Source organism: Myotis nattereri (genome assembly GCF_964212035.1).
Source record: "Myotis nattereri genome assembly, chromosome: 14".
Taxonomy (NCBI): Eukaryota; Metazoa; Chordata; class Mammalia; order Chiroptera; family Vespertilionidae; genus Myotis; species Myotis nattereri.
In genome coordinates, this window is record NC_138089.1 from 37,957,083 (window position 1) to 37,973,957 (window position 16,875).

Below are 16,875 nucleotides of genomic sequence, written 5' to 3' on the forward strand. Positions count from 1 at the left end.
TAAATCACAGATGTGAAGTTCTAGAAAAGGGCATGGTCAAGTGATCATCATCATTATGAATCTGTCACTGAAGTTCTTCAGTATGAATTTATCATTTACAACTTTCAGGTTAGCTTTAAAGAAACAAAAATGCCCACTAAAGCTCTCTCCTGTGTATTATACAACCCAGGAGCTGCTGAAACTACTTGAGATCAGTCTACTTCTTTCTAAGGTTTAAAGTATTCTGACAGGCTTCATAAATTATGTACCTCACTTCCATAAAAATGCAACAAAGCACTCTTTTTCTACAGCTCCGTCCTGGCTGGTGTGGCTTGGTTGGAACATCGTCCCATCCATGGAAAGATGGCCGGTTCAATTCCCAGTCAGGGCACATACCCAGGTAGTGGGTTAGATTCCCAGTTAGGGCACATTCAGGGGGCAACGGATGGCCATTTCTCTCTCTCCCTTCCTCTCTCTAAAATCAATTTTTAAAAAATTTTAAATAAAGAAACAACAGCTCAAATAAGGTGTAGCATTACCTCCCTACATGATCTGAGCTCCTCAAACTCTCTGGTGGTCCAGTGTCTGTCTTTGAAGAAATTAGTACTATTTCTTTTGTAAAAAAGATCCCAGTTCTTCTGAGCCTCTTTTTCCAGTTTTTGTTGTTTAAAATCAGACACTAAAGTTTGGTCCCTTTTCAGTTTCTCCTCTTCTTCGGAGCTGAGGATCCTTGCTGGCAGCCCCTTCCTTTGCAAAGATGCCATCTCATCAGCTGGTGGTAACACACTTAATCCTGCTGAAGACTCTCCATCCCTGAATAACGTGAGGAATCCAAGCCGACGCTGCAGACGTAGGCAGGGTGTTCTCAGGTTCAAGGCTCAGGGGACATTCCTATTTTGCAGGAAAAAGAATAAGATTCTGGTTAGGGGTTCCAGGATGGTTCTTCAAGAGGCGGCGTCAGCGGTTCTAGCACAGATCTTTCGCCGAACTGTCCAGTTCACCACACATTTACCAGTGCTGACTCTACATGAAACCCTGCCTGCCACAGAGAGGTCACATAGAAGCTAAGACAAAGTCCCCACCATCAGAGGGCTTACATTTATGCCAGAGGCCGGTCCATATTGTTGCTTGACACAGTCGCTGCAGGGAAGAAACATCTGCACAGCATATGTTTCAAGGGACCTGGCATATAGGGCATACTGTTCTTAATGTGTTTGCTCCCCTTCTTGGCACTATGTGTTTTAACCAAGGTCACCTCTCCAAGAAAGGTTGTTTCCCCAGGTGGGGATTTTTCCCTGGAGTTAGGGATTAACAGGACTAAGGAAGGGAAAAAATCAGTAAAACCCCTCAACTAAGTGCCAGGTGGGTAGTTAATCACCTTAACTACGAACAATCACGCTTAAGGTACATAATCTTTACTTAGGATAATCTCCTTCAGTTACTTCCTTGTAGCTTAACAGAACAGTAGACTAGTGACCTTGGAATGGAGATAACTAGCCCTAACCTTTGGAATAGAATGGATAGGATTAAACTCAGCAGAACTAGATGGAGATGGGATTTTTGGCAAAGATCAGATAAGAAACTATGGACATGAAACAAGGAACTGCAGAAGGTCTAGGGAGGACCCAAAACATACCATGATGTGATTATAGAGGCATGCTTATAGGATCAAATGGTAGAAATACAGATGCAACAGGAGAATAAAGAGAAAACCTGGCTATGCTGATCAACTGAAGGCTGTCTCCGAGTCATTCCTTCTTCCCCGACTCCGTCCACACCTTTGGGAACCCGTGGACCTGATGGGGCTGGACCCCAACACATTTAGGGGCACAGGGCTCGCACGCGCAGAACGCTAACTCAAACCAGAATAACTCCTCTATTAAAATAAATCGGTTTCGTTCAGAAAAAGGACACTCCCAAGAACTGACTGAGAAACACTGCAGAGAAAATACTCATTAATTTTTGGGGTGACTTAAGGAGTGACTTAACAACGACCGCACCAGCTCCCCGATTGGATGCGGGTGGTCAATTGCCGGACAGACGTGGGATCATCGTTTCCCAAGGATCGGAGACAAGGTTTTTCCGGGGGGCCTGAGTCTCTCGTCGCACTCACAAGATCTCTCACAACCAGGGACTGAGGCCCTCGCACCTCCAACACGGCACGAAGGGGAGGGAGAGAACGAGTGAGTCGTGGCATAGGATTCCGAGAACCCATCTGTCTCATGAGACTCGAGATCAACTAGGCGGACCCGGCCGCTAGGGCCTGCGGAGAGCCGGTCACACTGGCTGTCAGGCCCGCGTGGATCTAGCCCGCGGCGCTCTGGGCTCACCGTCATCAGTTTCTAGCTTCACCTGGAGGGGCAGGGCCGGGCGCACTCAGCCCTCAGCCAGGCCCAGGCCTCGGAAACAGAGTTTGGGAGCCGCCGCGAAAAAACCCTGAGCCTGGACAAACCGGCGTCGAGGACCTCAGAACCCCGGCGGAATTCTATTGCCATGGCACCGCCTCCGCCACTTCCGCCACGAACCCGGAAGTACCTCCCCGACGCCGGATGTCCCGTGGCCTTGCTTCCGCAGAGGCTTCCCCCAACCCGACGCGGAGGAGACTTGCTTCCGGCCCCGGGTGGGCGCCGGTTGGAATCCCGGTGTGCTGCGGAGCGGTGTCCCGGGAGCACCGCTCTCCAGGACGCCGGCGCCGGAAGCTCGTACGGTGGCCGCGCCGGCAGAGCGCCGGTCCGGGCGCGAGGCCCGTGCGGGGCCATGAACGGGACCGCGAACCCGCTGCTGGACCGCGAGGAACACTGCCTGCGGCTCGGGGAGAGCTTCGAAAAGCGACCGCGAGCCTCCTTCCACACCATTCGCTGTAAGTCGGCGCTCCCACGGCTCCTTTCGGCCGCTCCGACCGCCTCTCGCCAACCTTGGCTTCCAAAGTCCGGGGAATCCCCTGCCTACGTCAGCTCCCTCCTCTCTTACCCCGGAACCCCCGGGACCTCGATTTTCTCCCTTCTCCCTCCCGTCCCTCACCAGCTGACCCTTCCCAAACCAAACCCTTCGTCACTCCCAACCATTCTTGTCTCGTGGCCCCAAACGCTTCTTCCGAAGCGCATTGAGCTCTTTCTCTTTTCCTTGCTCCAGCCAGCCCTTCCTTCATGCCAGACCTTCCCCTCCTCACTGCCGAAAGGCTGTGGCCCCACATCAGACTCCAGTTCTTCCTTTCTGATTACCCACCCGAGTTCTCCGCGTTTAAAGGACTCTTCTGTTTGCCCATGAGCCTCCCACTCCCTCCTGTTTCATTCTCTTTTCCCCGTTTTCCCCGGCTCTCCCCTCGCCCGTCTTTGCCCTGAGACACTGCGCTTCATTCCCTCTTGCAGCCAAATAATGCGCATCCTCTCCGCGCCCTGTCAGTGTCTTCCTGCCCCGGCTCTCCGCACCTCCCTTGACATTGATGTCTTTTGAGGTCACTTATACTTTCCTGACTTTAACTCAGGATCAAGTCCCTTGTAGGTGTAGAATAAAGTTAGAATGTGTGCGCCTGGAATAAGTTAAAACTTGACCTATGCTGGGGAGCACAAGACAGCAGGCCTAGAAAATGTCCCAATAGTCATTATGCTGGACCATCCTTTTCTGCCAGATTACAGACTGTTGCGGGAGGGCACGCCCTCTCCTTCCCATGTCCTGGGTAAAGATTTGGCTTTTAAGTAGTTGGCTGACTGAGCCTCCCTCTGTGATTCACAAGCCCCTGGTTTCCTGTCTCGGTGATGCTAATGCTGGTTAAGACTTGTTTTTGTCTAAGGAGCTAATAGATGTGACTCAACACATAGGAAAAGGGCGTGTCAGCTAATGAAGGTCTATCTTTGTGTGGTCACTTGCAGGCCATTACTGTGCTAACTACTGACAGCAGAGCCGCCCTCTCAGAGGGAGGCTATTGGGGATGTGATGAGACCAGCATCGCTTGAGCAGTGTGCTAAGTTGCTTTAGTAGAGTGAAGGGCAATGTGGAATTTAAATGGGACACTTCTCATATGCACCTGGCCTGCAGTTTGAGGCGGGCGTGTGTTAACATGGAGTGAGATGGCTTCATGCTGTACCGCAGCTGCAATTCAGAAGTACGGGCAGGATTAACCTTTAGAGGTCAAGTTCAGCTGTCTACTCCCAACGTCTGCAGGAGTAGCTATGTTAAATCTATGGAACTTGAGTGTGGCAAATCATAACTTTGACGGTTCCTAAGCAAAATGAAATCAGCTTAGATGATGCAGCTTATAAAACCCTATTTCACATAGGGTTTTACAATCACAGCATCTTATTAATATGTTGTTGCTTTTGATCCTCACAACAACCTAACAAAGCGCTTTATAATGATAAGCGTTCATTTTCATCTGTCACTGGGGAGAAGGGAATATCTCTGCTTAATAAAATGGTACATAAATGCTAGCTTTTTTTTTTTCCTCTTCAAAATAATCCAGTTGGGGTGGGAGGAAAAGTGTGTAGAGGAATAGATGAAACAAGATTGTCCTGAGTTGGTAATTCCTGAGGCTGAATAATGATGGTACACAGAGTTTTACTGCACTATTCTCTTTGCTTTTGTACATTAGAAGTTTTTCTCAAAGAAATAGTTTTTTTAATATTCTAAATTATTTGTATTTCCCATTTATCTGAATAATTCTTAAATGAGAATGCCTAGAAAACCCTTAGTATAAGTAACCTGATGGATAAGTGCTTTTTTCTCCCTTTCCCTTTAGATGATTTTAAGCCAGCATCTATAGACACCTCCTGTGAAGGAGAGCTTCAGGTTGGCAAAGGAGATGAAGTCACAATTACACTGCCACATATCCCTGTAAGTTTATGCCGTTGTTGTTGTTTTAAATGAATTTTCCTATTTTATGTTATTACAGTTTGAATTCCCTTCTGTTTAAAATGTCAGCATAAGGAAAAAAGAAATTTGGGATATGGGTTTGAGTAGAATGCATCCATCCCAGGTGCTTGATTAAAAATGATTTTTGTCATTTTACCCAGGCTCCCATTTACTGCAGAGTAGACAAAGACCCTACCTGGATATCTAGCCCCTCTTTTAGTCATGCGTAGCTTTTTCCCAAGCAACTCCACAGAGAAAAGCCGTAGGTTCCATGTTAATGTACAGCAACCACAGTTTAGGAGTGTGGAGCTGCTAAGGCAGGAGTCAAGGTGGGCAGGAGCAGGACTTAAATCTTTCATGTCATATATCTGGGGTGAAGTGTAGGCTGATAATTTCAGGCAAGAACCAGAGGTTCAGAGCATTCAGCTAATTGAGTAATGAGGAACTCAGTTAAAGGCTGAGTTGAGAACCCTTGCAGAAAGAGAGAGGCTTTTATGAAGCCTTGCCCAAGGCAGCATGCTGTTCACAAAGTCTGAAGGGTTAGACAAAATACTCTGTGAACATGTGTCATTGCATGTCGCAGCCCTGCCCTGGAACAAATTAGTTCTTGCTCACCAGTGACAGAAGGAAAAGACTGGACAAGGAGACCTGGGAAAGTTTGTGTTTTTGAAAAACTACCTGCTCCAGTTCAGACTTGTGGCCTTTGTAATCCTCTCGCCAACCTTGGCCTTACATCCAGCCCAACCTTACATCATCTCCCTTTTGAGCATACATTTCCAAGTGTGAAATGAAGGGGTTAGATAAATGGTTCCTAAGGTCCCTTCCTACTGTGTGAGTGAGGAGCCAAATAGTTTTTGATTCTGTACAAAGGATTAAGTTCTGAATTTGGCAAACATTAATTGAGCACATACTGTGTTGGTCCATTGCTAGACACTGAGAATACAGTCTTGAATAAAACAAGCACATTTTTTGGCCTGTGGAGTTTATGGCATGGAATTTAAATATAAGAAAACATATGTTTATTTTAGGAAATCAGGGAAGGTTTGTCTAAGAAATACCTGAAGGTTGAGTAATTGAAAAAGAGGGAGAGGCAGGTGTTACAGGCAGAAGCCTTGTTAAAGTCATAGAATAAAAAAGACCGAGCATTTCAGGGAATGCCAGCTGCTTTCTGCTCTGGAGTCAGCATAGCCCATGGGTGAGGCTGAAGGGCTAGATGGTTTAAAGATTTAATTACTTGACCTCAGAGCAATGGGGTAGTCATCAAAGGGCCTAGGCAGGTGAGTGGCCTGATGTACTTACTCTGAGTTAACCAGAATAATGGGCTGCCTTTGAGATGCTCTGTTGGTTACTTGGCATGACAGGGAAGCCATGAACTCTCCAATTATGAGGCAATATTAGAGATCTCTCAGTAGCTCTTCTCAGTGTAATACAAGTAATGGTTATTTTTTTCCTCTCATTTCACACTTTACTATTATTTGTAACATTTCCCAAATCCCTAGAACAATGTACATCCAGTAATTTTAAAAATTTATATTACCTTTCTTGATTACTTAGAACCAGTTGTACAGTCACAGGTTCTTGCTATATTATTTCCTTTTATTTTTACCTGGGAAACCAGGAGTTCTTTTTGAGTCTCTGATAAAAGATTTGATGAGGTAGAGTCACCTGTAAATTTATTTTTTATATTCGTAACTGGTGTGTTTAGTTTTGATCATACGCGTTTTGTGCCATATAGGGATCCACACCACCAATGACTGTGTTCAAGGGGAACAAACGGCCTTATCAGAAAGACTGTGTGCTTATTATCAATCATGACACTGGGGAATATGTGCTGGAAAAACTCAGTAGCAGCATTCAGGTCAAGAAAACAAGGTATGTGAATAACCAGATACAGAGTGATGGGAGTTTGCATTTTTATTATCTATTTGGTTATTTATAAGATTGTGAGTATCTGGGTATTCAGTATCCTATCAATAATCTCAATAACTCCACCTTTGTCTTCTCAGACAAATCCAAAAATATCTTTTCCTCAAATGTAGTAGAAAGAAATAATGCTTTTAAAACCTGAAAAGTGAAAGCCATTGGGTAAAGAGGTGTTCTTTATAAGTAAATTGATTTTATTAATCTCATGATTTTTGAAACAGTACCATTTAAGGGATAAAACTTAAATTTATATACTTATAATTATGAAAGGATAATCGAATAATAGATATTCTTTATTAGTGTGAAAACATTCATTTTCTTAATGTTAAGTGGTTATTACATGCCAGGAACTGTGCTAGTTGCTTTATGGCAGTATCTTTTCTCATCTGTCAGTAATTCTTAGAAAGGTGTTGTTATTATCCTTAAACACCACATACACACAGACGAAGGGACCAAGGATAAGTGCAAGTGACTCACCTGAGGCTGGTGCCGCTGCTGCAGAGCTGCTCAGTGTATTTGTACTCATTGCCTCCATGAACCAGGTGTCGCTGTGACTCCTCCAATGTGGTTGTGAGCATTTCTCTTACTACTCAGTGTCATCTGGGGACTAGCAGCATTTGTCACTTGGATACTTGCTGAAAGTGCAGAATTTCAGGACCTGATAAGTAAGAATCAACGTTTCAATGAGATCCCTAGATGGTTGTGTGCACACTAAAGTTTGAAAAATACTAGGCTAGTCCATTTACAAAAGAAATTGTTAGTGGACAGAAGTTTCTCAGTTTGGGGTGGAATACAGCTAGAGCTGGTATGTGACAAAATGGTAAGCAGTACATAGATACTGGAAAAAATTTGCAAATATTTCAAGAGCTAGTTTAATTTAGTAACTCATACACTTACGATTATTACTTTATAGTGTTTACAAGTCAGACAGTTGTGTTTTCTATTAAAACTAGGGGCCCAGTGCACAAATTCGTGCACCTTGAAAGGAACTGTGGGCCTCAAGGCTCCGGTGGGCGCAGGGGCAGGTCTTGGCCCATCCTCCATGCCCCCGCCCGGCCCCTCCCACTGTGGCCCCCAGTCCCCTGTCTGCTGGCAGTCCTGCTCCCGCTGCCACCACTCCCAAGCGCTGATGGCGCAAGCCTTCCTCACACCCGCTAATGGCATGGAGCGATTGGGGCCGGTGCCAGCAGTGGGTGCAAGCGGGGCTGGCGCTGTCAGTGGGTGCGAGCGGCAGCTGCTGCCCTGATCGCCCCTCAGGAGCAGGGGGAGGTGGAGAAGCCCTCAAGGGTGACTGGGGCCGGCAGCTGCTGCTCGCAGGCAGCAGGTGCGAGTGCCGGGCGGGACCCTGGCGCACGGGAGCAAAGAATTTTCAGTAACCACCAGAGGCTCACCCCAATGACAGCAACTGCTGCCCCACCTTGGGCTGGCACCCCCGCTCACCTGCTCCACCATCCCGCCACCACTTACACCCGCCATGTTCCGCACTCTGCCACCTGCTGCCAACGCCTGCCATGTTTCGCGCGTGCCCCCTGGTGGTCAGCACACATCATAGCAACCAGTTCAGTTGTTCTGCTGTTCGGTCTATTTGCATATTAGGGTTTTATATATATAGATGGGTTCTTGCCCTAGCCATTTTGGCTCAGTGGATAGAGCATCGGCCTGCAGACTGAAGGGTCCTGGGTTTGATTCCGGTCAAGGGCACATGCCCAGGTTGTGGACTTGATCCCCAGGAGGGGGCATGCAGGATGCAGCCCATCAATGATTCTCATCATTGATGTTTCTATTTCTCTCCCCTTCTTACTCTCTGTAATCAATAAAAAATATATTTTAAAAAATGGGTTCTTACAATCACATTGTAGTCTCATTTCTGTTTTATCTGCTTCTTGCTATAAAACGTGAACTCCTGAGGGCAGTGGGTCTATTGTATTCATCTCTGTATCTCTGGTGCATGATGCAGTACTAGAATACAATAGAGCAGTGATGGCGAACCTATGACACGCATGTCAGAGGTGACACGCGAACTCATTGATTTGGTTGATTTTTCTTTGTTAAATGGCATTTAAATATATGAAATAAATATCAGAAATATAAGTCTTTGTTTTACTATGGTTGCAAGTATCAAAAAATTTCTATATGTGACACAGCACCAGAGTTAAGTTAGGATTTTTCAAAATGCTGACACGCCGAGCTCAAAAGGTTCACCATCACTGCAATAGATGGTTGTTGAATGATTAGTTCATGTGATAAAATTATAAACAGCAACATTCTGCAGCAATCTAAAAAGCATAAAATTCTGTAGAGACTTCTAGTGGTCAGTCACCTGGACCAATTTGAGAACCACTGGCTTTGTCCCTCTGGTTTAATGTCTGTATCTCATTTCAGGGCTGAGGGGAGCAGTAAAATCCAAGCCCGAATGGAACAGCAGCCCACTCGTCCCCCACAGCCAACACAGCCATCACAGCCGCCTCCGCCCCCACCCCCTATGCCATTCAGAGCTCCAACAAAGCCTCCAGTTGGACCCAAAACTTCGCCCTTGAAAGATAACCCTTCACCTGAACCTCAGCTGGATGACATCAAAAGAGGTAGAGGGCAGTTTTTGGAGGCACGATAGCAACTTGTAGTGTGGTGATGTTTCTGTGGAGAACACAAGGCTGAATATTGACATGATGGTGTGGGCATTCTCTGCCATTGACAGTTTCTGCAGAGTTCACCATTCCAGAGTGATGAGGGTGGGGGCTTTCTCACTTACCTCGTTTGACAGGGAGCATCCAGGCAGAGTGACTTGAGTTGTGGCTATCTTCGCAGCATTCTGCTGAGAGGCCCAGGATTTAAACAAGCGAAGGGCCTATTGCACACCTTCAAGGCTTTGGAAGAAGAAAATTCCCAGGTGCTAAGGGTGAAAGCCAGGTGTGCCAGTGTTAGTATAGTATCTAGCTTGGAGGGACATTAAAGTTACCGTGACCAGTACTCTCTACTAACATCAAGTTTACACGTATGAAAGCGCCATGAGGACCAGTGGGAATGGACAGCGGCCTAAAAAGATTAGAGTTCTGGTGAGGCTCTCTCCATTACATACCCGAGAAAGAGGCTTGCTTACCTTGCTTTCTCTTCTGTGCAATGGATCTCATTAGTTGTTCATACTCTTGGGAAGTTATGAGGGTAAGTGGCATATTTTATGAAACAAAATTAAATAGATAACAGTAGTAAACAGAGAAAGAGAGTTGTCCTTGGGAGGCTTGCCTTTTCTACCTTAGAGAGGAGCTCTCTTAGCAAAACAAAGTCAGTCTTTGCATGGTGCACAAGTGGTTAAGCCACTTGATTTTTTTTCTCCCCTCATGAATATTGGAATGTCATTTATGGGAGTTTTCACTTTAGTTGAACAGGAATTGTTCCCAGTTATTCTTAAAGGAACCATAGCTGTTTAAGGCCACATGGTAGGTTTGGGCAGGAAAATCTATTCTATATCCTTAATGTATTCAGTGACATTGACATGTTGGGTAAAACATGTTTTTCCTTCCCTGCTTTATATCTGTAAAATGCAGTACCTGACAGGCAGGACTGCCAGTCAAATACAGAAAGAGGGCAGAGGAGGAATGTTCCACCATGTGTCTTCGGTCACTGTGGCTCCTCCTGCAAGCTTCCATTTATTCGTGGGACATAAAAACTGGAAAGCACCCCAGATGCTGTCTGTCTGGCCCTGCATTTTTCCCGAGGGTCTTGGAAAATTCATTGGCTTCCACTGGGTCTCCCTGCTGGTTAGATCCAAAACAAGCACTCAGACCTTCCAGTTACTAATTAAATATTTTTCAATCCCTTAGCATAAGGGGTGTGCAGGAGGCTCTTATTTGGTGTTTAATTATATAATTCACAGTTTTTTTCTTAGTAGATAAAGACAAAATAGAACAGTCATCATCCTGAAGCAGTTTGCTTTTTGGTTATTTGGGGTGAATTGAATGTTTTCATTGTCTCTCTGAAGACAGGTTAGGTATTTTTGTTTAGGTCATTTTGTACATTTTTAAGGAATTGAGGAGCAGGAGTTCATTTAAGTTATTCCTCATTGCTGTTGGTTTTGCAGATTTACTATTTATAAAAGTGCTGCCTTGAGAATGGTTGTTGTGTTGACACTTGTGCCGTTTTGTTCCAGAGCTGAGGGCTGAAGTGGACATTATTGAGCAGATGAGCAGCAGCAGTGGGAGCAGCTCCTCAGACTCTGAGAGCTCCTCGGGAAGTGATGACGACAGCTCCAGCAGCGGAGGCGAGGACAACGGCCCTACCTCTCCTCCCCAGCCTGCACACCAGCAGCCCTACCACAGCAGGCCGGCCCTTGTCAATGGAACCAGCCGGCCACAGGGGAGCAACCAGCTCATGAACACCCTCAGTAAGTGTGCTTTCCCTTTTCTGGCCGGGAAGGTGGCCTGTCAGGCCACAGATGCAGCTTCTATTTATCTTAGGTCAGAATTTATAAGCCTGGAGATATTTAAAGTGTAAGAAAGGATCCTGACAAAGATAATTCTGAACAGAAAGGAATAAATTACCAAATAATAGAAAAGAAGCACTAAATAAAAAAATATTTAGTAAGAAGGTAACTGCTTTAAAATTTTGCAAATCTGCCCTAGCTGGTTTGGCTCAGTGGGTAGAGTGTCGGCCTGAGGACTGAAGGGTCCTGGGTTCGATTCCGGTCAAGGGCACATGCCCGGGTTGCGGGCTCGATCCCCAGTACGGGGTGTGCAGGAGGCAGCCGATCAATGATTCTCTCATTGATGTTTCTATCTCTCCCTCTCTGAAATCAATAAAAATATATTTTTAAAAAATTTACTAATCTCTTTAATGTGTGGCTTAGTAGAAAGATGGCTGCATCCACTCTGTTGCCATCAGTTGTGTAGGTTGAAGTATATGAAAAAAATCTGACATTAGGTGTGTAGTTAGAAAAAGAAAGACCCCAGGGTCCTCAGAACAAACTTGGAGGAGAGGTGGCTTGGAGATTAGCAATCCAGAAACACAGAAGTTCACTTTTGTTGTAATCCAATCGGTATCAACAGGGCAGCTGTTATTCTTATTCTCAGATGGAAATGTTGAGTGCTTGTATAAATCTAAATTCTGCACACCAAACACAAATGTGAGGCTTTACAACACTCATTAGTTAAGGTTTCAGGTTTAAAGTAACATGAATATCCTGGACAGAGGTGTACCAGAGGGGAATTGGATTAGCATGTTGTAGGTATAAAAAGTGTTTCGCTTCCTTAGTGGGAAACCTAATTTGGTATTGGCTTTTATAAAGCAACTTCATGTGAAAAATTCTAGACAGTGAGTTATTTAGAAATACAATATTTCCTTACTATTTATTAACACACTTAAAAGCTGTCTAGCCTACTCCTCCCCTGTTCTATCTCAGTAAGCGGAATTGTTTTGCAGATACCACAAATAACATTTCTTTCAAAATGTTGACTGCACCTGTTTTGTCACTGAGCTAAATCAAATTGGCTTGGTTTTGCTAGAGCGTGATAGCAAAGGCAATCAACCAAAGAAATGTGAGAAAGTCATTTTTAAATTATGTACTTTTGGTTTGATTCTGCTTTCTTTTTATAGGAAATGACTTGCAGTTGAGTGAATCTGGGAGTGACAGTGATGACTAGAGCTGGATCTTTCTAAATCAACTTTTTGGTGCACAAATATACTGCAAGACCGGGCTACTTTTGCATGGAATCCATTGACAAGAGAAAATGCTGTGGATCAGTGACTGTAGTAGGAATTAGAGGCCCTAAAGCTCTCAGATATTCAAGTCTTTAACTTAATGGTGATGGATGACTTTCTTGTGTAATTATTTGAACAATCTCATGTTTCAAGGTTTAAGTAGATCTATAGAAGAACTAACAATTGTATTTCTATTTGGTTAACATTGGCAATGAAAAACAGGCAAATGTGCCCTGGTCTAGGTTACTCAAAGGCCATATCTTCACCAGGCCGGTGATTCTGTTTTAAACCCTGGCAGCCACCAGTTCGGCCAAGTGGTCTGCACCAGTGAAATGAGAAACAGTCTTTGAGGGACAGGAGAGAGGGGGAAACCTCAGACTGCCACATAGAAGTATGTTAAAACCACTTGAAATGTGGAAACAAAGTGGTAAGGAAGTTTTGTTTGACAGCCTGGCAAGCCTGTGAAGAAACGGACTTCAAGGTGGAGTCCTCAAGTGTCAGCTGGGCGGGACCCTGGAGCCCTAGCAGTTCAACCCCCTCATTTACAAATAAGGAAAGGGAAGCACTCAGCTGGTTTAGCTCCTGCCCCCAGTCCAGGCTTTTCCCACTGTTCCCTCCCTTGAGTCTCATTTGTTAGAAGCAGAGGTTCTCATACATGAGACTTACAGATGTACATAGGAATTTGTAGTGGATGCCAAAAGACAAGTGTTGTGTACTTCTAGCTCAAATTCAGATCCAGACAGTCCCTAAATGCAGGAGGCTGGGTTAGCAGATTAAACCAGCAGCCAGTGTACTGACACATGACCCAGCTAATTTGGGGCTTTTACTTCTGAGTAGATCCATATTAAGTGTTCCTCCTTCAGTGGATTGTAGTGGGGGAGGCAGGAGTAGAAGAGAGGTGTAGTGAGGAAACCTTTCTAAACAAATGAACCAGCAGCAGGTTTTCAGAAACCAGAATCTAAATAGGAGTTCTGCAATATGAAATGAGCACATTCTTTTGATAAGGTGTCTCTGTTCGTGCTTTTGTACCACTGTTTGTGCTGATTGCCAGGCTGATTGGTAGTTTTATGTACAGGTAGAAGAAAGCCACAAGGCTGCCTTCTGCAGTGTGCAGTTTCCAAGTGAATCTGTTGTTGAGGAAACTGGTCACTAGTAAATGTTTCATATTGAGTGAATGTGTGATAAATTGTCCCATAATTAGTTTGCAGTGTCCCATTTCTGTAATTTGAATGAATATGTCCGGAGAAATTTCCATCTACTTTGGTTTAGCAGGTATCAATAACATTAAATATGATTTTCCTTCCTGGGATCCCTCCACTCAGATGGCCTCTCCTTCCCCAGCTAGTGGAGGGATGCAATCTTGACCTAGAAGGGAATTAGCTGATCCAAGGTGGTGGCCTTGGTTAGAGTTGAGCCTTATGGTGTCCCCGGTTTTAACTGCATAGTGATCCCAGTGAGCTGGAGATGTGGACCAGCAGTCACTGTCCAACAGCACGCTCATACCATTCTACCAAGTGTAGGTAATAGGTCCACACTGTACCCTGTGGTGGGTTCTCAGCCCATCAGGAGGTGTCAGTGGGTTTAATGGCACGTAGGAATTTATTTATAATGAATTGGTAATTGTTCTATATTTCCTTAGTAATGACAGCTCAGGGAGGGTGAAGGTCATGATTGGGAGACATGAATTGTTACTGGATGTAGGAATGTTTCACTGCTCTTGACTTGCTCAAGCTGGGGCAGGTTTCAGGAACTTGAACTAAAAATATCTATTTAAGCGCCCCCCGCCCCCCGCCCCCCCCTTCCCCCGCCCCTCAAGTCTTCACATACATAGACAGAACTGTGGTTTGGGCATGTCAGGTAAAGAAGCTTGTTCTATAGGAAATGCTTGCATGTGGCACTGGGTTGGCGAGTCAAGCTCTCTGAGCTTCAGGCTCTCCTGTCACCCATCGTCCCGACACGCATGGTCATCTCTAGCCTGGCTCCAGTTTGGTTCTCTGCACAAAGCCCTCGGTGATTTCCTCCCCCACCCGCCAGCTTTACCCACCACAGTAAAGAATCTTTTGTTTTTGGAAATCAAAAAATTGGCCTTACAGACTACTCACGAGTACCCTCATGCCAGGCAAACTGGTCTTGTTCTTCCTGCCTCTGTGCCTTCTCAGTCTCTCCTCCTCCTCTTCCCCAAACCTGCCATTTTCATGGACCTTTCCTCTGTTCTTTTCAACCAGCTGGAGTGCTGAGTCCATACTGACTTCCTTGCTCGAGCTCTGGTTAGTGTGAACTCCTTAAAGGCAGGGACGGTCATTCTCATCTCCATCCTCTGGGACATCCACAGGCATAGACAGTCAGATGCTTCTAGCTGGTGGAGAGGAGGCAGAGGGAACCAACAAGTACAGTAGAAAGGGTAGACATAGAGAAAACATTCCAGGCATTTGGAGAAAGCTGAAAAGTATCCATGCTGATTTTCATCATTTTGAAGTTTCTAACTGAATTGTTAAAATTACCTTCTCTTTGTTCTATGTCTACCGTACTGTGGGTCATTAGGTAAGGTGTAAAGACTTACGTCCGAATTATCTGAGGAGCTACAGTAAAGACATGATTTGGAAAAACTTAATACAGAGAAACTAGATATTTGTAACGATGCCACTCATTAACCATTTTATTTCTGTAGCAGGATCATTCTTTCTATGTGTGGTATTATATGTATGTGCTTCAGTAGTGGGAAAACTTGAAATTCCAAAATCCTTCCCTATTCAAGTGGCTGGTTAAGTAGGATATGCGTGGGTGTATGTATGTGTGATGTATTTATTACATTATTTTGAAAGAGTAATAATATGGCATTTGGATATATATTAAGTACAGCCAAATTGGACATTTCCATTTGGCAAGGAAGGTAGGATTTCTGAAACTCAGGCCTTAACCAGTAGGTTGGAAGACAAGACCAATTGAAGCTTTATGAAATGTGTGTTTTTGTTGCTCCTGTTATTTCTGTCTTGGGTTTGTTGTCTCATTCTTTAATGTTTTTAAAATTTTGTGCTTAAAAGTTTATTTTGCTTAATTATGAAGTAGACGTGCATGTTTACATTTATGTAAAATATTTGCTGTGTAAAGTTTTGTTGTTTATTCTCTTAAAAGATCACTATATTTAAGTAAAAATGAAGGTCAGCAATATGCTTCTTGTCCTTGTGGGTTTTATTTTCTTAATAGAAATTATGCAAAATGTACGGTTCTTTTAAGAATCCTTTGTGCTTAACCCTGATTATCTAAATTGATTCCTCAGTTCGGTGTTGTGCTTTTTAGGACGTACACCTTAGTTTTAAAACGTAAGTTCAGAACTAAAGGATGACTTTAGTAAGCCACATGGCACTTGAGGCCATTTCAGTTGGTCTGGAAAGGCAGGCTTAGTTTTGGGTCTGAGAACCATGTAAGGGTGCAACTGCAACTGAATCCCTAGGTGTATCCTAGTATTAGCTCACCAGACTCCTTCCCTGGAACTGACACTCGATGGCTGGAAGGGACCCTGCCTCCTGCTTCCATTCCACATTTGTTACCAACAGTGCCCACGTCTGTCTTGCGGTCTTGGCTTTGCTGATAGACTGCAAACTCCTTGGTGGGCCATGGCCACATTCCTTTTTAATTCTGTGGTGTCTTGCACCTAATGGGTGCTCAATAAATTTAGATTAAATATAATTACACGTCAAGAGATCTAGGCCAGGAATCCTTTGCTGCTTATTCTGCAAATGGCTCCCATTTCCTCAGGTGGAAATAGTTTGACTTGAGCCAGGTCTCAGTGGGGAAGTGGGGGTGTACATTCATCACCTAAGAGTTTAATGCTCTTTTAACTGTTGTCACTATAATGACAAACCCCAAACTCCATGGCTTAAAATAATATGCATTTATTTTGCTCACGAGTCTCAATTGGCGATTTAAACTAGGTGGCTGGACAGTTTTGGTCTTGCTTGGGTGCCTTCTCATGCCTGGCAGTTGACAGGTTCAGCTGATCTAAGATGGCCTTGGCGCAACTCGGCAGGTTGGCTCCATGTGTCTTGTCCTCTAGCATCTTAGCCTGGGCATATTGTCATGGCAAAGGCAGAGCTGCTAGAGAGGAAACAACTGCCACTGTCACAGTTACTGACATGTCATTGGCTAAAGCAAGTGACAGGGCCAAGTTGAGAATCAAGGGGTGGGGAGCACACTCCAGTTGGAGGAGTTGCAGAGTACACTGGAGAGGTGTGGCTCCAGGGGGGTGTGAACATTGGGGAAATGATTGCAATCAGTCTACTACCTCCACATACCCCACGTCTCCACCATGGTTGAGAACCCTGGGCCATATCTTCACTAAGGAGGCCCCTCCTAGCTCTGGTTTTTCTCACCAGATAAAAGTCCCAAATGGGAGATAAAACATTTCTATTCATGGCTCCTGCAGAGGGCGCCAAA

The 16,875-nt window shown here is 44.8% G+C and overlaps 2 protein-coding genes across 5 annotated transcripts in view; one reads left to right on the top strand and one right to left on the bottom strand.

Annotated features, from left to right (window-relative positions):
* METTL6 (methyltransferase 6, tRNA N3-cytidine) overlaps window positions 1-2,902 on the bottom strand; it is a 19,384-nt gene extending 16,482 nt beyond the window's left edge. For 3 of the 4 annotated variants that reach the window (XM_081106000.1, XM_081105999.1, XM_081105997.1), the window contains exons 1-2: window positions 2,310-2,500; window positions 519-870 (exon numbers count right to left, since the gene is read on the bottom strand). In XM_081106000.1, the coding sequence (XP_080962126.1) occupies window positions 519-743 (225 nt within the window). In that variant the 5' untranslated portion in view covers window positions 744-870; window positions 2,310-2,500. The other variant, XM_081105998.1, reaches the window with a different exon arrangement.
* Window positions 2,579-15,609, top strand: EAF1 (ELL associated factor 1). The gene is made up of 6 exons (XM_081106001.1): window positions 2,579-2,839; window positions 4,715-4,809; window positions 6,563-6,699; window positions 9,133-9,332; window positions 10,895-11,128; window positions 12,337-15,609. The coding sequence occupies exons 1-6, from the start codon at window positions 2,737-2,739 to the stop codon at window positions 12,381-12,383; spliced, it is 816 nt and encodes a 271-aa protein (XP_080962127.1). The 5' UTR covers window positions 2,579-2,736; the 3' UTR covers window positions 12,384-15,609.
* Window positions 15,610-16,875: the final 1,266 nt, after the last annotated feature.

Excerpts from the sequence above, each read along its gene's own strand:
- EAF1 (XM_081106001.1), top strand. The coding sequence starts at position 2,737 with ATGAACGGGACCGCGAACCCGCTGCTGGACCGCGAGGAACACTGCCTG. Across the intron at positions 6,700-9,132 it reads ATTCAGGTCAAGAAAACAAG|GGCTGAGGGGAGCAGTAAAA; the intron begins GTATGTGAATAA and ends ATCTCATTTCAG. Across the intron at positions 11,129-12,336 it reads CCAGCTCATGAACACCCTCA|GAAATGACTTGCAGTTGAGT; the intron begins GTAAGTGTGCTT and ends TTCTTTTTATAG.